Source organism: Scyliorhinus canicula, chromosome 3 (assembly GCF_902713615.1).
Source record: "Scyliorhinus canicula chromosome 3, sScyCan1.1, whole genome shotgun sequence".
NCBI classification, from domain to species: Eukaryota; Metazoa; Chordata; class Chondrichthyes; order Carcharhiniformes; family Scyliorhinidae; genus Scyliorhinus; species Scyliorhinus canicula.
Window position 1 is genome coordinate 270700522 of NC_052148.1, and position 21010 is coordinate 270721531.

The 21010-nt window shown below is 49.8% G+C and overlaps 1 protein-coding gene across 1 annotated transcript in view; it reads left to right on the forward strand.

Moving 5' to 3' along the window:
• Positions 1-21010, forward strand: part of LOC119963775 (microsomal triglyceride transfer protein large subunit-like) — a 73292-nt gene that overhangs the window by 13390 nt on the left and 38892 nt on the right. The window contains 3 exon segments of the mRNA XM_038793061.1: positions 2540-2683; positions 12344-12451; positions 13253-13369. Coding sequence (XP_038648989.1) covers positions 2540-2683; positions 12344-12451; positions 13253-13369 — 369 coding nt within the window.

The window sequence follows — 21010 nt, forward strand, 5'->3', positions numbered from 1 at the left end:
GTTTCGAGCCCGATGACTCTTTGTCAAAGCTAACAGACAGAGAAAGTGGGAAATATTTATACTGTCTTTCTCTGTCTGTTAGCTTTGACAAAGAATCATCGGACTCGAAACGTTAGCTCTTTTCTCTCCCTACAGATGCTGCCAGACTTGCTGAGATTTTCCAGCATTTTCCCTTTCGTTTCAGATTCCAGCATCCGCAGTAATTTGCTTTTCACCTAACAGCACGTCGTTCGGGACGTGTGGGAGGAAACCGGAGCACCTAGACGAGACCCATGCAGACACGGGGAGAGCGTGGAGACCCCGCACAGACAGTGACCCAAGCCGGGAATCGAACTCAGGACCCTGGCGCTGTGAAGCACCATTTTGCCCAGAATAGCGGTTGAGAAATCCCAGAAGCAGCAATCCACATATCATTAAACAAAGTATAATAGCGGTGAATCTGTGATTTTGGGATCTTTGCCATTCGTGGATAAGGCTTTAGGTTACCGACTCCCCGCGGAAGCACAGCAATCAATCTCCAGGACACGGCTGAGAGCAAACCCAGCGGTTTTCCTCCACACCAGGCCTCTAACAATCCATTTTTAAAAATCTAACCCTTGTGACATATACTTTCTTCCTGACATATTTATCTATCTTCCACTGAAATGTGTCTCTGCTGCCACTCCCTGAAGTGGTGAGTTCCACATTCTCACCATTCTCGGGGCAAAGATGTTTCTTCTGAATTCAGCGTTGCATCTTACATTTATGGATCCTAATTTGGTCGTGGTCTGGGTCTGGACAGCCCTGGAAGTGTGGTGGGGGCTAGTTCAAGTGAGGCATGTAAGAGGTCATTAGATGATTATTTGAATGGGAACAATGTGCAGGGGGAAAGGCAGGGGGAACGGCACCAAACCATGATGTTCATTAAGGGAGCAGGTGCAGATATGACGGGCTGAATAGGCTTCTTCTGCCCAGGAATAATTCTGTGACTCCCGCCGACTCCTCCCCGCTACACCCCTTTCCCCCAAACCCCCCAAAGCAGAAACAGTGGCTGGTTTAGCACAGAGCTAAACAGCTGGCTTTTAAAGCAGACCAAGGCAGGCCAGCAGCACGGTTCAATTCCCGTACCAGCCTCCCCGAACAGGCGCCGGAATGTGGCGACTAGGGGCTTTTCACAGTAACTTCATTTGAAGCCTACTTGTGACAATAAGCTATTTTCATTCCATTTCAGTGCAGAATTTTACGCTGGTAGGATTTTATTGCCCTGCTGAAGTCAATTCCATTGTGTTGCTCTGTTTATCTGGTTCTAAATACAGTGGTCAATATGGTCGCCTTCCTTAATCCTGATTATGTTTGCTCTAGAGTCGCCAGGTATCTTTCGATACCGCCACAAGGTTCAAACCCGAATACTGATCAAAGAACCAATACACCAGTTAGTTAGTTCAAAGTCAATACTATTTATTTACACACACAGTAATATATACTCATGTACAAAATACCACAAACTAAACTATCTCTAACGCTAACGCCTATACTTAACTTCGGGTGCCCACTGAGTCAGAGGAACAATGGCCGTTGTTCGGATCTGAGGCTGTTGGGTGCGAAGGTGTAACAGGAGAACAGCTAAGGTCGTCCGTCTGATGGCGAGCGTTGACCTTGGACTTACTGCTTCTGGTGCAGCTGGTGGACGGGTCTCTCCGCTTCGAGAGCCGAGTCCAAGAGAGCGATTCTCTCTCGGGGGCTTCTTCTTATACCCAAAGGGGGCTTCGCGCGTTTTTGGGCGGGACTTGAACTTGGCCCCAATTAATTGCGCCGTACCTTGATCACTCGTATTGATCTTGACCAATAAAGGGGTGGGTGCCCTGATGGCTGGGCGTGTCTTTGGTGGCCGCTGGCCTTGCTTTGTTTGTGCTTTTCTGGCACCGGGATGTCTGCTATAGTATCGGTTACTTGAGTGTCATTCCTTTGTTCCCGGAGATGGGCCATCAATATGTTAATTGACCTACAGTTTCAGTCTCGTCTGGGAGTTGCCTTCTCAATACGCATCCAGGCTCTGTGCCTGCCGGCTTTCCCAGCATTGTCCGTATTTCCCTATAGTCTTTGCAAACATCCATTTTATATTCTGGAAGTGGCCATCCCAGATGGCTACAATTGTGAACAGTTTTACGGTGTCGGCCTCTGCCCTGACAGAGCGGCAAAACCCCACCCTAGGTCTACCCTGTCACATTCTGTAATAATCTTTCAAACGTAATCATTGAATCATACAGCAATGAAGGAGGCCATTTGGCCCATTGAGTCTATGGCACCTCTTTGAAAGAGCTACCCAATTAGCCCCAGTCTCCACTGCTTATTCCCCATATCCCTGTAAATGTTGTTTTCTTTTCAAATATTTTTACAAATCCCTTTTGAAAGTTACTATTAAATTTGCCCCCCCCCCCCCCCCCCCCCCCCCCCACTCCGGCAGGCAGCATAATCCAGATTATAATGGCTTCCATTGACTTTGGATTTCTAGCGCTCAGAGTTTGCTATTAATTAGTGTCCGTTACGTTTCCTTTCCCAGATTACCGATGTCAACTTTGAAAACGTGAGTGAACGGACTGACGACAAAAACATCTTTAAAGACACCACTGCAGGAGGAGTTCTAGGGAAGAGCAACCTAGCAGCCTTGAAGAACCCAGTTCTCATACACTGGGTGAAGGGGAAGGTACGGTCGGTGCTGTGTTATTCTCTGATTAACCTGAGCTAAAACAGATTATTTAGCCATCATGATATTGCTGTTTGTCGGGGTTCACTGTGCTGCATCTCCCTACATGGCAACAGTGACTACACTTCCAAAAGTAGCTCATCGACGGTAACACTCTCTGGGACATCCTGAGGATGTAGAAGACGGCGTATAAATGCAAGTCCAGTTTTTCCTCCTTAAATTTCACCCCTAAAATTAATTCAAACCAGCAACCTTGGGACGCTAGGTTTTTATAGATAGATAGAGAAATGCAGCACAGAACAGGCCTTTTGGCCCACGATGTTGTGCCGAACTTTTGTCCTAGGTTAATCATAGAATTTTGGACACCAAGGGCAATTTACCATGGCCAATCCACCCAACCTGCACATCTTTGGACTGTGGGAGGAAACCGGAGTACCCGGAGGAAACCCACGCACACACGGGAGGATGTGCAGACTCCACACAGACAGTGACCCAAGTCGAAATCGAACTTGGGACCCTGGAGCTGTGAAGCAATTGTGCTATCCACAATGCTACCGTGCTGTCCTTAAGAAGAAATTAATCTACACTCCATTATTCTACCATAATCCATGTACCTATCCAATAGCCGCTTGAAGGTCCCTAACGTTTCCAACTCAACTACTTCCACAGGCAGTGCATTCCATGCCCCCACTTCTCTCTGGGTAAAGAACCTACCTCTGACATCCCCCCCTATATCTTCCACCATTTATCTTAAATTTATGTCCCCTTGTAATGGTGTGTTCCACCCGGGGAAAAAGTCTCTGACTGTCTACTCTATCTATTCCCCTGATCATCTTTTAGTAAACTCATGGCACTAATTGCGCCTCGAGGCAACAGTGCTAACCCACTGCACCACCGTGCTGCCCGGTAAAGAGACAGAGTTCACAAGAATTTAGTGTTAGATGTCAGGAAGAATATCTTCATCTAAGGAGATAATTTTTTTCTTTATTACTTCATGAATATCCAGCATTTATTGTCCATCCCTAATTGCCCCTCCTTTGAGAAGGGGATGGTGAGTCGCCTTCTTGAACCTGCTCCAGCCCATCTGGTGTAGGTACATCCACTGTGCTGCTAGGGAGGGAGTTCCAGGATTTTGACCCAGCGACAACGATGATTTTGGTGTTGTTCCCAGATAATGCCTGCTGTCCTTCTAATCGCCAAAGACCACAGACTTGGGCATTGTCGAGACTTGGAATGGAGTGGATAAGGGAGTGGACGCAGAAACCTCTAACTTATGCAGGGATCAGATAGTTGACATTGCAGCTGGTAATAAAGGTTGTTGTCATGGGTGCATGAACTACAATGGGTCAGGTATCTATCCCCTTATCTCTGTGTTCTGATCTTGTGAATGGGTCAGTTCTATTCTTCGTCAACAGTTTCAAAAGGAATTTGCCAGCAGTGAACCTATTTCTTGTTGCTCGGTAACCTGTGGTACTTTGACCTCCTGATGGTCATTACATCACTAACCCAATTAAAGAGTTGATGCGGTGATGTCTAGATTTGGAATGGACCAATGAAACGGTGACACATGCAGCTCAGCAACTATAGGGTAGTCACAGGGGTTTGGCAGGCAGCCCGGTGTGACACATGAGTTCAAGGTTCAGCCTCGGATTCTGTGTCCGTGGCCAAGGGAAGATGAGTTGCACAATCACAAACTATATTGGACGGGATTCACCGGCTGTTCACGCTGGCGGGGAATTCCGATCCCATGCTGGCGCACGGGATTTCCAGCGACGAGGGGCGCTGTCAATAGGAAATCCTCCTGACAATGGCAGGACCAGTATATCCCACTGGCGGGCCGCCTCCCCTACGGAAAAACATGTGACATGCGGCGGGGCGGTCTGTAAATCCCGCCCATATTAACCCAAGCTTAATGCCTCCGACCGGCTCCGTTACCAATACCGAGGTTCACTTGCGCTTTTAAAAATCGTGAAACTGGTGCCTTGGCTGCTGAGGGAGAGAGAGGGGGTACAGAAAGTGTCCAACGTCGCCATAGTTTGCTGACAGTTGTGCCGGTGGCTAGGGGGGGCTTCTGCCAGGGCCGGGGGGAGTAGCGGGGGTTGGCCAGGAGGTGGGCTGTGGGGTCGGAGTGGACGGGCACGGAACACCATTGCCGGCGGCGGCAAGGCACCACTAACAGCCCACTGTGAACTTAGGGTCATTGGTCATATGGGTTCCCCCAGGCCATCCCCCCTAGGTGCCCTCTGGCCCGATCTGACCCATCAGGTGTATGGGCGCGTTCCAGCGCAACCAGTGCCATCTTGTTGGCTGGGGTTGAGTATGTGTGGGGAGTGTAATGTGTGTGTGGGGCTGGGATGAGTGTGTGTGGGGAGTGTAATGTGTGTGTGCGGCTGGGATGAGTGTGTGTGGGGAGTGTAATGTGTGTGTGCGGCTGGGGTGAGTGTGTGTGGGGAGTGTAATGTGTGTGTGCGGCTGGGATGAGTGTGTGTGGGGAGTGTAATGTGTGTGTGCGGCTGGGATGAGTGTGTGTGGGGAGTGTAATGTGTGTGTGGGGCTGGGATGAGTGTGTGTGGGGAGTGTAATGGGTGTGTGTGGCTGGGATGAGTGTGTGTGGGGAGTGTAATGTGTGTGTGCGGCTTGGTTGCGTGTGTGTGGGGAGTGTAATGTGTGTGTGCGGCTGGGATGAGTGTGTGGGGAGTGTAATGTGTGGGGCTGGGATGAGTGTGTATGGGGAGTGTAATGTGTGGGGCTGGGATGAGTGTGTGTGGGGAGTGTAATGTGTGTGTGCGGCTGGGATGAGTGTGTTTGGGGAGTGTAATGTGTGTGTGTGGCTGGGATGAGTGTGTGTGGGGAGTGTAATGTGTGTGTGCGGCTGGGATGAGTGTGTGTGGGGAGTGTAATGTGTGTGCGGCTGGGATGAGTGTGTGTGGGGAGTGTAATGTGTGTGTGCGGCTGGGGTGAGTGTGTGTGGGGATTGTAATGTGTGTGCGGGGCTGGGATGAGTGTGTGTGGGGAGTGTAATGAAATGAAATGAAAATCGCTTATTGTCACGAGTAGGCTTCAATGAAGTTACTGTGAAAAGCCCCTAGTCGCCATATTCCAGCGCCTGTCCGGGGAGGCTGGTACGGGAATCGAACCGTGCTGCTGGCCTGCTTGGTCTGCTTTAAAAGCCAGCGATTTAGCCTTGTGATCTAAACCAGCCCCTAACACAGCCCCACGCACACTAATGTGTGTGTGGCTGGGTTGAGTGTGTGTGGGGAGTGTAATGTGTGTGTGTGGCTGGGTTGAGTGTGTGTGGGGAGTGTCATGTGTGTGTGGCTGGGTTGAGTGTGTGTGGGGAGTGTAATGTGTGTGTGGCTGGGTTGAGTGTGTGTGGGGAGTGTAATGTGTGTGTGGCTGGGTTGAGTGTGTGTGGGGAGTGTAATGTGTGTGTGCGGCTGGGATGAGTGTGTGTGGGGAGTGTAATGTGTGTGTGCGGCTGGTATGAGTGTGTGTGGGAAGTGTAATGTGTGTGTGGCTGGGTTGAGTGTGTGTGGGGAGTGTAATGTGTGTGTGCGGCTGGGATGAGTGTGTGTGGGGAGTGTAATGTGTGTGTGCGGCTGGGATGAGTGTGTGTGGGGAGTGTAATGTGTGTGTGTGGCTGGGATGAGTGTGTGTGGGGAGTGTAATGTGTATGTGCTGCTGGGATGAGTGTATGTGGGGAGTGTAATGTGTGTGTGCGGCTGGGATGAGTGTGTGTGGGGAGTGTAATGTGTGTGTGCGGCTGGGATGAGTGTGTGTGGGGAGTGTAATGTGTGTGTGCGGCTGGGATGAGTGTGTGTGGGGAGCGTAATGTGTGTGTGGCTGGAATGAGTGTGTGTGGGGAGTGTAATGTGTATGTGAGGCTGGGATGAGTGTGTGTGGGGAGTGTAATGTGTGTGTGGGGCTGGGATGAGTGTGTGTGGGGAGTGTAATGTGTGTGTGCGGCTGGGATGAGTGTGTGTGGGGAGTGTAATGTGTGTGTGCGGCTGGGATGAGTGTGTGTGGGGAGCGTAATGTGTGTGTGCGGCTGGGATGAGTGTGTGTGGGGAGTGTAATGTGTGTGTGGCTGGGATGAGTGTGTGTGGGGAGTGTAATGTGTGTGAGGGGCTGGGATGAGTGTGTGTGGGGAGTGTAATGTGTGTGTGCGGCTGGGATGAGTGTGTGTGGGGAGTGTAATGTGTGTGTGGGGCTGGGATGAGTGTGTGTGGGGAGTGTAATGTGTGTGTGAGGCTGGGATGAGTGTGTGTGGGGAGTGTAATGTGTGTGTGAGGCTGGGATGAGTGTGTGTGGGGAGTGTAATGTGTGTGTGCGGCTGGGATGAGTGTGTGTGGGGAGTGTAATGTGTGTGTGAGGCTGGGATGAGTGTGTGTGGGGAGTGTAATGTGTATGTGCGGCTGGGATGAGTGTGTGTGGGGAGTGTAATGTGTATGTGCGGCTGGGATGAGTGTGTGTGGGGAGTGTAATGTGTGTGTGTGGCTGGGATGAGTGTGTGTGGGGAGTGTAATGTGTGTGTGAGGCTGGGATGAGTGTGTGTGGGGAGTGTAATGTGTGTGTGTGGCTGGGATGAGTGTGTGTGGGGAGTGTAATGTATGTGCGGCTGGGCTGAGTGTGTGTGGGGTGCGTAATGTGTATGTGCGGCTGCAGCTTGTCAGCCTCCTGAGTGTCAATCACGGACCTGGCGAATCCAGCACCATTTTTCACTGGAATTGATTGTGTTCCACGTGGCGCCGGTACTAGCCCCTCAGAGATCGGTCTAGGATTTGCTGTGGTGAAAGTCCACGAATCCTGCCCCGGCGTCAACACTTAGTCTCAGGAACGGAGGCTCCCGCCCCTTGCATTGACATAGTCCCTTTCACGACCACAAGACATTCCAGAGCATTTCACAGACGATGGAGTATTTTTGGAGTGTACCCACACTGATCCAGCCCGCTAGTGGGACTTGAGTGAGTGGAACTTAACTCTGATTTGTAAACGACAGTTTTACAAGACATCTTGCTGCTTTGCAAGATTGCCAACTCACAACATTCTGTATTGGAGGGTGAGCTTTAACTCTGTGAAGTGTTGCAACTATTATTATGAGATAAGATGTAAATTACACACTGACGGTAATAAGGTTGAGCCTACGCGTTGCTTAAGGTTCAGAGTCTATGATCCCAGAGGCTGCTAATAGCAGATGGGCCAGCTTGGCAGTTCAAAAGTCAGGGTGTTTAGTAATCTTAATTCAAAAAAGAATAGATTTATCAGCGACTTTGCGCTTACTTGATGTCACATCCAGAGTAAAGTGCATCAATGTGTGGGGACATGTCCTCTCGTCCCTTTCAGCTGGATGAACCTGAATGTCTTAAACTGGGGAACAGCTGCCTTAATTCCAGCAGAGTGAGGATTCTTCTAAAGAGGCTCATCCAGTTATTCCCAGATCCCGACCTTTGCTAGTGTTTTCCGGGGGGAAGGGTGGGTGAGCTGGGGTGGGGGCCAGGTGGTGGGCGGGGTTGGGGGGTGGGGGGGGGGGGGGGTGGTGGGGGGGGGGGGGGGGGGCAGTGGGATACTGCTTGTCAAGGGAGTTCCCAATTTTCTAACTTTGTTTGAAGCCAGTCTGAGTGTGGAGGCTGAGCTCCCCACGGTGCGCTAGGATGGACTGACCTCCTGTAGGAGGTGGTAGCGAGCTACCCCACCAGGGCGGGTATCAGGCTAGGTATGGCAGCTGGAACGCCTTGAGCTCATCGTCAGCTTCCATGGTGAGAGGCAGAATGGACCTGAGGGTATCGGAGGTGGAGGGGGAGGAGGCAAAAGAAAGAAGAAAGAAAGACCAGTTATGCATTTGAGAGTTGCCTCCTTCTGTGCCACAGTGGCTCTGTGACGCTCACCACCCACCACGACTCCCAAAGTACTATAAAGCCAACAAAGTACCTTTGGAATGTAGCCACTGTTGTAATGTAGGAGATTTGTGCACAGCAAGATCCCACTAATAGCAATGTGATTATGAAAGATAATCTGTTTTTGTGATGTTGTTTGAGAGAGGACACTGGGGAGAATGTCCATGTGAGAGAGAGCGGACAGGGCCTTGGCTTACTGCTTCCTCCAAAAGACGGGACGAGGAGCAAGATACACTCCTCCCGGCCCCAGGCCGATCCTCAACATTTCACCCCAATGCCGTGGGCCAGCTGTCCAAACCATACCAATTAGATGCTTTCTCCCAGACTCATCGGCCCTGGTTGCCAACACGTTCTGAAAGAGTCTGTGGAATCTCTACCATACCTTAGGACCAAAACCTGGTGCTTGGGTAGAAACACAGACGCAGGGGGTAGCCATATTCTGCTCTTTCGACCCTTGCTCCTATTTAATTAGATCACATTAATGATCTGGAAGTAGGTACTGAAGGCAATGTTGCTAAGTTTGCAGATGATACAAAGATCTGTAGAGAGACAGGTTGTATTGAGGAAGCAAGGGGACTGCAGAAGGATTTGGACAAGCTAGGAGAGTGGCCAATGAAGTGGCAAATGAAATACAATATGGAAAAGTGTGAGGTTATGCACTTTGGAAGGAGGATTTTAGGCATACGCTGTTTTCTAAACGGGGAAATGCTTAGGAAATCAGAGCACAAAGGGACTTGGGAATCCTTGTTCATGATTCTCTTAAGGTTAATGTGCAGGTTCAGTCGGCAGTTAAGAAGGCAAATGCAATGTCAGCATTCATGTCAAGAGGGCTAGAATACAAGACCAGGAATGTATTTCTGAGGCTGTATAAGGCTCTGGTCAGACCCCATTTGGAGTATTGTGAGCAGTTTTGGGCCCCGTATCTAAGGAAGGATGTGCTGGCCTTGGAAAGGATCCAGAGGAGGTTCACAAGGATGATCCCTGGAATGAAGAACTTGTCCTATAAGGAACATTTACAGTCTCTGGGTCTGTACTCGTTGGAGTTTAGAAGGATGAGAGGGGATCTTATTGAAACTTACAGGATACTGCGAGTCCTGGATAGAGTGGACGTGGAGAGGATGTTTCCACTTGTAGGAAAAACTAGAACCAGAGGACACCATCCCAGAATAAAGGGACGATTCTTTAAAACAGAGATGGGGAGGAATTTCTTCAGCCAGAGGCTGGTGAATCTGTGGACCTCTTTGCCGCAGAAAGCTGTGGAGGCCAAATCACTGAGTGTCTTTAAGACAAAGATAGATAGGTTCTTGATCAATAAGGGGATCAGGGGTTATGGGGAGAAGGCAGGAGAATAGGGATGAGAAAATATCAGCCATGATTGAATGGCAGAGACGACTCGATCGGCCGAGTGGCCTAATTCTGCTCCTATGTCTTATGGTCTTATGGCTGCTTTGTTTCTTAACTCTTTTACAAAATTTAAAGTACCGAATTATTTTTTCCAATTAAGGAGCTATTCAGCGTGGCCAATCCACCTACCCTGCACATCTTTGGGTTGTGGGGATGACCACGCAGACACGGGGAGAATGTGCAAACTCCACACGGGCAGTGACCCGGGGCGGGGATCGAAATCGGGTCTTCAGCGTCGCAGGCAGCAGTGCTAACCACTGCGCCACCGTGCCGCCCGTTTCTTAACTCAATTTATATTGAAAGATACAACATTATTGCCTTGGACGATCTAGGGAGTTTATTCCTCCCCCCGTGTGTCTGCTTCTATCCTGAAGACACTGACTCTTTGCTGAAATACTGGGCGAAATTCTCCGCCCCCCACGACGGGTGGGAGAATAGCGGGAGGGCCTTCCCGACATTTTTGCCGCCCTCCCGCTATTCTCCCACCCCCCCGCTGAAGTCCCGACCCGAATCGCTGCCACCGTTTTTTTACGGCCGGCAGCGATTCTCAGCTGTTAGATGGGCCGAAGTCCCAGCCCTTTCCGCCGTTTTTACGAACGGCAAACACACCTGGTCTTGCCGTTCGTAAAAACGGCGTCACAAACTCGCTATTAATAACCATGGCACCGATTGGCACGGCCGTACCACGGCCGTGCCAAGGGTGCCATGGGCCCGCGATCGGTGGGCACCGATCGCGGGCAGCGGGCCCGATGCCCGCGCACTACTTGTCCTTCCGCCGCCCCGCAGTATCCATTCGCGGGGCGGCTGAGGGGCAACCCGGCCCGCGCATGCGCGGGTTTCGCGCAAAAACGCGATGACGTCACCCGCGCATGCGCGGGTTGGCGTCTTCCAAACTGCGCATGCGCGGCTGACGTCATATGACGCGTCAGCCGGCGCTAACTCCGGCAAGCGGGCTTAACGATTTTCGTTAAGCCCGTCTTGCCGGAGCCTACGGCGTCGGGCTGCTAGCCCCGACCGGGGACCAGAATCGGTCCCCGGTCGGGAAGGGGCGCGCTGCCGTAAAACCCGCCCGGGTTTTACGGCAGCTTTACGATTTCTCCCGTTTTGGGAGAATTTCGCCCACTATTCCACAGTAACCAATCCTCCAGTAGCTCATCCAATTATCATAGAATCCAGAAGGAGGCCATTCAGCCTGTCATGTCTGTGTCGGCCCTTTGAAAGAGCTATCCAATTAGTCCCACTCCCACTGCGCTTTCCCCCATAGCCCTGCAATATTTTATCTTCCAGATATTCACCCAATTCCCGTTTGAGGGTTTACGCTGCATCTGTTTCCACTGCTCTGCCGGTGAGAACATTCCAGATCATCAAACCCTGCTGTGTGAAAGCAATTCTCCTCTCCGGGAATTTTGCTAATTATCTGAAATCTTTGTCCCCTTGTTGCCAACCCTCCTGCCTCTGGAAACAAAGTTCATCCCAGCATCATAAACTCGGTGATAATTCACACAGTCAGAAAGTACACAGTTCATAATAATGACTGGTTATTAGAGGATTACTCTCCCATTCTGGCCTCTTGCACATCCCCGATTAAATTCTTTCTATTGCTGGCTGTGTCTTCAGTTGCCTGGGTCCTAACTCTGGAATTCCCTCCCTATCTCTCTCTCCCCTCTCCTCTCAACTGTAATTTAAAGGATTTAAATCCTCGTTGATTTCTTTAATAAAGGCGAATAGGAATCAGGTGACTAACATCCGAGACTATCGTAAGGTCGGGAAAGGAATCCACACCAAACAGGTTGAGTCAAAGGAAAAAAGGTTTAATGCAACAGAACAAGAATACAGAGCAGTTATTCTACTACAGGAGCCAGCACACAGTGCATGACCCTCCGGTTTTATACATTGTGCAGAAGGGGGCGCTCCATCCCTCAATGAGGAAGTGTGTATTCCCCCCCTTTGCGAATATCAATTCACCCAGTCTCATAAGTGTGCCATGACCTGCTTAACCCCAGGTTTATTTACAACACGTACTATGTACAAAAAGGCCCAGTCAGACTTTACCGGATCCACTATCTCTGTCAGTCAGTTCCTATCTGGCTGACCCTATATACACATGGTATCACCCCATAGTTAGCAGGGGAACTCACACTCCTCGGGCCACACAGGGAGAACAATCAAGTCAGCTCCTTGTTCTCCGTGCAGCTAATTACAGTTTCCAATATCTTCTTCCATGGTTCAGTGTCAAATGTAGTCTGACTACAGTCCTGGGGAGCATTTTTCCCAAGTTACTATTGTTGCTGCCGACACATTCTGAAACCTAATCCCACAGCCAAGCGTGGTCACTTACACTTTGACTTTTCTCATCCTCCAGGTGAAGACCTTCTACTCATTTTCCAATGAGCCGGTGATCATTCAGAACATCAAGAGAGGCCTGGCCAGCTTGTTCCAAGTCCAGCTCACAACCACAAGTGAGACCCAGGTAAACCTGTCTTTATGCAGGGATCCACCAGGGATGTGGTGAGTTCACAATGTCACGATACATTGAAATACACTGTTCCAGCTCACTACTCCCACTCCATTTAATTTCACTCGATGGGTTTTCAAAAATTCATTCGTGGGATGTGGGCATTTGTTGCCATCCTCAATGCCCTTGAACTGAGTGGCTTTCTCGGCCATATCAAAGGGGCAGGACGAGAAGGTCAGATGTCAAATTTCCTTCCCTAAAGGGGGATTAGTGAAGCAGATGGGTTTTCAAAACAATCGATGATAATTAATCTCCAGGACACCGCCCCGTGAGCTTGACTCAGCAGAGAAATCCCGAGAGGGAATAAGATAATTGAGAATAAAAAGGTTAATTTGAGCACTTTGTTCGCTAGTTATACAAATGTTGGACGCTGGGAAAATTGCTACTTGACAGCAAGAATCATCCAATGAAAACTCTGTTTGATCTCTGATCGTCGACGAGAAGGTGGAGCACGGCCAAGGTGGACATGTTGGGTGACCAATTGCAGGAGTGTTCTGGGCAGTGCGAACAAGCGGGTTGGAGTTGAGAGGTCACGTGATGAAGCCTCCAGGAATACGTCCAACTTGAGTTGACAACCCAAGATGAAAGACGTGTTCTTATCTTCTGCTTCCTATTATCACATTCGGTTCTTTATCTTTCAGCTTTCACTCTTACCCTCTTGTTCAACTTTTCCCTCTTTCCGTCCCCCCCCCCCCACCCCCAATCTCCTCTTCCAGTTTATTTCACACTATCTCTTTTCTCTCCCTCGCTGTCTAGGTTGACGTCTCTGGAAAGTGCAAGGTTAATTACCAGGCCCGTGACAACCAGGTGACCAAAGTAAAAGTACTGGATAGCTGTAAAGGGACGCGGAAAAGATTTACCAGTCACAGCAAGGTCAGTATCGGCAGAACACCCAACACCTCAGTCCCACAACACTCAGTCCATATCTACAGGTATATCTATGAATGTAAAAACTGGGAAGAACTGTATAGAATTACATCCAATTTACACCACATAAAGAGGCTGTACAGACAAGTGGTCCATGCCAGCTCTACACGAGCCTCCTCATACCTGACTTCATCAGCATATCCTTCTATTCCTCTCTCCCTCATCTGTTTATCCAGCTACCCCTTAAATGTTTCTACACTATTCACCTCGATCACTCCCCGTGGGAGCGGGTTCCACACTCTCACCACTCTCTGAATAAAGAAGTTTCTCCTGAATTCCCCATTGGATTTTTTAGTGATTCTCTCATATTTGGTTTTGGCCTCTCTCAAGTGGAAACATCTTCTCTACATTGAGCCTGTTGAATCCCTTCATGATTTTAAAGATCTCTATTAGATCAGTCCTAGGCCATCTCCCTTGTAGAGAAGAGATGCCCCAGGCTATTGTCATAATATTCACCAGTATATCATGGTGCAGACACACACACAGATGGACATACACTAGGACCAATCAACATGCACAAACACCGCAGCCAATCACCAGTTAGCACACGTGCACTATAAAGACACTGGGCACCACTTTCCCGCTCATTCTGGATGCTGCCTCTCAGAAGCACAAGAGCTCATCATTTACAGTACAGACTCTCAGCACGTGCTGAGTGATTCAACTGGTTCGGACAGGCACAGGTCTCTAGTTAAACTAGCATTGTGTAAACCCACAGTAATAGTATGTCTAGCATTTTATAAGAGTTAATAAAATAGTGTTGAACCATCTTCAGTGTTGGTGGCCTATGTCTGCTTCACGGATCCAAAGTGCCCAACACATCAGCTATCTTTCCTAATGGCTAGCTCACTGGCAGTATGATCCATTACACCAGCAGAACCCCTGGTACTGTTAGGGCCCCACTATGTGCTCCTCTCTGGGCTTACCCCATAAATGCCACTTATGCCCAGGAAGATTTGGATATATTTATTGTCACGTGTGCCGAGGTACACTGAAAAGTATTGTTCTGTGTACAATTCAGACAGATCATTCTGTACATGAAGAAGAAACATAGGGGAAACACACAATGTAAATACATAGACACAGACATCGGGTGAAGCAGATAGGAGTGCAGTAGTACTCAGTAGAGACGATGTGTGAAGGGATCAGGTCAGTCCATAAGAGCATCATTTAGGAGTCTGGTGACAGTGGGGAAGAAGCTGTTTTTGAGTCTGTTCGTGCGTGTTCTCAGACTTTTGTATCTCCTGCCCGATGGAAGAAGTTGGAAGAGCGAATAAGCCGGGTGGGAGGGGTCTTTGTTTTTCCTGCCCGCTTTCCCCAGGCAGCGGGAGGTGTAGATGGAATTAATGGACGGGAGACGGGTTTGTGTGATGGACTGCGCTGTGTTCACGACTCTCTGAAGTTTCTTACGGTCTTGGGCCGAGCAGTTGCCATACCAGGCTGTGATGCAGCCAGATAGGATGCTTCCTATGGTGCATCTGTAACGTTGGTAAAGGTTAATGTGGAAATGCCGAATTTCCTTAGTTTCCTGAGGAAGTATAGATGTTGTGCTTTCTTGGTGGTAGCGTCGACATGGGTGGACCAGGACAGATTTAGGAGATGTGTACCCCTAGGAATTTGAAGCTGCTAACCATCTCCACCTCGGCCCCGTTGATGGTGACAGGGGTGTGGACAGTACTTTGCTCCCTGAAGTCAATGACCAGCTCTTTAGTTTTGCTGGCATTGAGGGAGAGATTGTTGTCGTTACACCACTCCACTAGGTTCTCTATCTCCCTCCTGTACTCTGACGCATCGTTGTTTGAGATACGACCCACTACGGTTGTCTCAACAGCAAACCTGTAAACGTGGAAGGGATAACAGGCAGAAACTGGGATCAAGTTCGTCTTCCAGCAGAGGAAGCTGGTGGGAGATTTAATTGGAGTGTTGAAAATGATGTAGGTCTTCTGATCGAGTACTTGGAAAAGACAATGTGTGGACTGTCTGTAACCAGACAACATAAATTTAAGGTAATTGGAAAATAACCAGAGGTAGGATGAGGATTGTTGTGATCTAGCATGCACGACCTGAAAGGGCGGTGGAAGCAGATTCAAACAAAACTTACAGAAGGGAATTGGATGTAAACTCGCAAAGGAAGAATTTGCACGGCTGAAGAGAAATAGAGAGAGGATGTGACCAATTGGATTAGCTGTTTCAGAACCAACACAGACACAATGGGATGAATCTCCTCCAAGATACGAGTGGATTTTCACAGTAACTTCATTGCAGTGCTAATGTAAGCCTACTTGTGTCACTAATAAAGATTATAATAATATGTGTGAGAGAGGGTGTGTGTGACGGGAAAGAGTGTATGTGTGTAAAAGAGAGAAAGTGTGTGTTTGCGTGAAATAGCAAGTGCTTATGTGTGTGTGAGTGAGAGTTTGTGTATGTGTGTGTATGGGTGAGAGTATTTATGTGTGTGTGTGTGAGAATGCTTGTGTGTGTGTGAGAGTGCGTGTGTGTGAGCGAGAGTGTTATGTTTATTTGTTACTTTTGTTTGTGGTTTACAGCACAGGAGGCCATTCGGCCCATCGTAGCTGCACCACCTCCCAAAAGAGCAACCCAGTTAGTCCCATTCCCCAGCCCTATCTCCGCAGTCCTCTAAATTCATCACTTTCAAATATATATCCAGCTCTTTAAAAAAAAATTTAGAGTACCCGATTCATTTTTTCCAGTTAAGGAGCAATTTAGCGTGGCCAATCCACCTGCACATCTTTGGGTTGTGGGGGCCAAACCCACGCAAACACGGGGAGAATATGCAAACTCCACACGGACAGTGACCCGGGGCCGGGAGCGAACCTGGGACCTCGGGCACCCTGAGGCAGCAGTGCTAACCCACTGAGCTACCGTGCTGCCCGTGCATTTGGCTTCTTAATAAGTCTTCCATGTGTGGCCTTGTCAAAGGCTTTGCTGAAATCCATGTAAACTACATCAACTGCAATACCTCATCTATACACCTGGGGGGGCAGCACAGTGGCACAGTGGTTAATGCTGCTGCTTCACGGCGCTGAGGTCCCAGGCTCGATCCCGGCTCTGGGTCACTGTCCGTGTGGAGTTTGCACATTCTCCCCGTGTCTGCGTGGGTTTTGCCCCCACAACCCAAAGATGTGCAGGGTGGGTGGATTGGCCACGCTAAATTGCCCCTTAATTGGAAAAAAATGAATTGGGTACTCCAAATTTATTTTTAAAACACCTATACACCTGGTCACATGCTCAAAAAATTCAATCAAATTTGTTAGGCATGACCTCCCTCTGACAAAGCCATTCTGACTATTCCTGATCAAACCTTGCCTCTCCAAGTGGAGATAGATTCTCGCTTTCAGAATCTCCTCCAATAGTTTCCCAACCATTGACGTTGGACTCGCTGGTCTGTAGTTCTCTGGCTTGTCGGCACGGTACAGCACGGTAGCTAGCATAAATGCTTCACAGCTCCAGGGTCCCAGGTTCGATTCCCAGCTGGGTCACTGTCTGTGTGGAGTCTGCACATCCTCCCCGTGTGTGTGGGTTTCCTCCGGGTGCTCCGGTTTCCTCCCACAGTCCAAAGATGTGCGGGTTAGGTGGATTGGCTGTGATACGGCGGGGGGGGCGGGGGGGGGAGGTCAGACCCCCGTAGACTCACAATGGGAAGCGCATGCATAGATTTTAAAATAAATTTAAAACCCCCATCGTGGATCCAATTAAAATTTCAGCGGCCGGCTCACTTTGATCCGGAGAGGGAAGCTGCTCTCACTGAAATCAGCCGGCCTCTGAAATTGACACTGCCCGCTGCTCTCTCCCTCCAATCCAACTTTTAAGTTTTAATGTTTCTGATTGGAGGGAGAGAGCAGCCGGCAGTGTCAATTTCTTTTTTTTTCCTCCGGCTTGCCCCCTCTCCCCCCCACACCCTCCGACTCGCCCCCTCTCCCCCCAACACCCTCCGGCTCGCCCCCTCTCCCCCCACACCCTCCGGTTTGCCCCCTCTCCCCCCACACCCTCCGGCTCGCCCCCTCTCCCCCCACATCCTCCGGCTCGCCCCCTCTCCCCCCACATCCTCCAACTAGACCCCTCTCCCCCCACACCCTCCGACTCGCCCCCTCTCCCCCCACACCCTCCGGCTCGCCCCCTCTCCCCCCCAACACCCTCCGGCTCGCTCCCTCTCCCCCCACACCCTCCGGTTCGCCCCCTCTCCCCCCACACCCTCCGGCTCGCTCCCTCTCCCCCTCTCCCCCACACCCTCCTGCTCTCCCCCACAGCGTCCAGCTCGCCCCCTCTCCCCCCACACCTTCCGGCTCGCTCCCTCTCCCCCTCTCCCCCACACCCTCCTGCTCTCCCCCACAGCGTCCAGCTCGCCCCCTGTCCCCCCACACCCTCCGGCTCGCCCCCTCCCCACACCCTCCGGCTCGCCCCCTCCCCCCCCTCCCCCCCTCTCCTCCCCGTCCCCCAACACCCGCAGGGCCCCCCTCTCTCCCCCAACACCCGCAGGGCCCTCCTCTCTCCCCCAACACCCGCAGGGCCCTCCTCTCCCCCCCAACACCCGCCCCCCCCTCGGCAGTGTCAATTTCAGCGGCCGGCTGATTATTTCAGTGAGAGCAGCTTCCCTCTCCGGATCAAAGTGAGCCGGCCGCTGAAATTGACACTGCCGGCTGCTCTCTCCCTCCAATCCAACTTTTAAGTTTTAATGTTTCTGATTGGAGGGAGAGAGCAGCCGGCAGTGTCAATTTCAGCGGCCGGCTCACTTTGATCCAGAGAGGGAAGCTGCTCTCACTGAAATAATCAGCCGGCCGCTGAAATTGACACAACTGACAGTTGGGGTCCATAAGCCCCCCCGCGGTATATCGCGAACCGCGGTATTGCGGAGCGCGGTATAACGGGGGACTACTGTATGTACCTCATCCCGTTTATATGTGTGTGTGAGGTTTTATGCGTGTGTGAGTGAGTGTTTATGTGTGTGTGTGAGGGAAAGTGTATATGTGTGTGTGTGTGTGTGTGTGAGAGAGTATTTACCATAGAATTTACCATAGAATTCACAGTGCAGAAGGAGGCCATTTGGCCCATCGAGTCTGCACCGGCTCTTGAAAAGAGCACCCTACCCAAGGTCAACATCTCCACCCTATCCCCATAACCCAGTAACCCCACCCAACACTAAGGGCAATTTTGGACACTAAGGGCAATTTATCATGGTCAATCCACCTAACCTGCACATCTTTGGACTGTGGGAGAAAACCGGAGCATCCACTGCCAATAAACGGGATGAGGTAAATATACACTTAGAGAAAAATAAATTAATATTAGACAGTCAACATGGCTTTGTGAAGGGCAGGTCATGTCTGTCAAATGTAACTGAGTTCTTTGACGAGGTGATACAGGCAGTGGATGAACCTGGGACCCTGGAGCTGTGAAGCAATTGTGCTTCACAATGCTACCGTGCTGCCCATTTATGTGTGTAATAATAATAATAATCTTTATTGTCACAAGTAGGCTTACATTAACACTGCAATGAAGTTATTGTGAAAAGCCCCTAGTCACCACACTCCGGCGCCTGTTCGGGTACACAGAGGGAGAATTCAGAATGTCCAATTCATCCAACAGCACGTCTTTGGGGACTTGTGGGAGGAAACCGGAGCACCCGGAGGAAACCCACGCAGACACGGGGAGAACGTGCAGACTCCGCACAGACAGTGACCCAAGTCGGGAATCGGACCTGGGACCCTGGAGCTGTGAAGTAACAGTGCTAACCGCTGTGCTGTTTGTGTGTGTGGGTGAGCGAGAGTATTTATGTGTGTGTGTGTGTAAGCGAGTGTCTTTATGTGTGTGAGCGAACGTGTTTATGTGTGTGTAGGGCAGAACGGTGGCACTAATGCCTATGGCGCCGAGGACCCGGGTTCGATCCTGGCTCTGGGTCACTGTCCGTGTGGAGTTTGCACATTCTCCCCGTGCCTGCGTGGATTTCACCCCCACAACCCAAAGATGTGCAGAGTAGGTGGATTGGCCACGCTAAAATTGCCCCTTAATTGGAAAACAATAATTGGGTACTCTAAATTTATTTTTAAAATCTTTTTTAAATAAGTGTGAGCGAGAGTGATTATGTGTGTGTGAGCGAGAGTAGTTATATGTGTGTGAGCGACAGTGTTTTTTGTGTGCGTGTGTGAGCGAGTGTTTACGTGAGAGTGTTTGTGTGTTGTGTGTATAGTCTGCATGACTATGTGTGTGTGTTTGTGGAGGTTGGTGGATGGAGCTACGAGTATATTTTGCTGACTGGATTAGAGGTTTCTCTATTATTGAGGTGAGTTTGGTTCTGGAAATGAATGGCAACAATTGGTGATTTATGTTAATTGGTAACTCAGAAATCTGGGAGAATCTGGACCATTTGTGGGCATCAGTGAATGGAGGGGCGTGTGTAAAGGAGATGATATTATTTTCTGGCTCTGATTAGCACTTGAGTTCCAGTTAAACATTATTATTGACTTTGAAGGAACAACATCAGTTAGCTATTGATCGTGAGGACCATTGACAGTAATCTGAAGGGAGAGTGATTGTGTGTTATTCCTCTATCTATTTGGATTGGATTGGATTGGATTTGTTTATTGTCACGTGTACCGAGGTACAGTGAAAAGTATTTTTCTGCAAGCAGCTCAACAGATCATTCAGTACATGGGAAGAAAAAGGAATTAAACAAAATTCAAGAAAATACAAGAAAATACATAATAGGGCAAAACAATGTAACTACATATGCATTGGCATCGGATGAAGCATACAGGGTGTAGTGTTAACGAGGTCAGTCAATAAGAGGGTCATTTAGGAGTCTGGTGACAGTGGGGAAGAAGCTGTTTTTGAGTCTGATCGTGCGTGTTCTCAGACTTCTGCATCTCCTGCCCGATGGAAGAAGTTGGAAAAGTGAGTAAGACGGGTGGGAGGGATCCTTGATTATGCTGCCCGCTTTCCCCCGGCAGCGGGAGGTGTAGATGGAGTCCATGGGTGGGAGGCAGGTTCGTGTGATGGACTGGGCGGTATTCACGACTCTGAAGTTTATTGCGGTCCTGGGCCGAGCAGTTGCCATACCAGGCTGTGATGCAGCCCGATAGGATGCTTTCTATGGTGCATCTGTAAAAGTTGGTAAGGGTTAATGTGGACATGATGAATTTCCTTAGTTTCCTGAGGAAGTATGGGTGGTGTTGTGCTTTCTTGGTGATAGCGTCAACGTGAGTGGACCAGCACAGGTTTTTGGTGATGTGCACCCCTAGGAATTTGAAACTGCTAACCATCTCCACCTCGGCCCCGTTGATGCTGACAGAGATGTGTACAGTACTTTGCTTCCTGAAGTCAATGACTAGCTCTTTAGTTTTGCTGGCATTGAGGGAGAGATTGTTGTCGTTACACCACTCCACTAGGTTCTCTATCTCCCTCCTGTATTCGGACTCGTCGTTATTCGAGATCCGGCCCACTATAAGAACATAAGAAACATATGAACTACGAGCAGGAGCAGGCCATCTGGCCCCTTGAGCCTGCTCCGCCATTCAATCATGGCTGATCTTTTGTGGACTCAGCTCCACTTTCCGGTCCAAACACCATAAC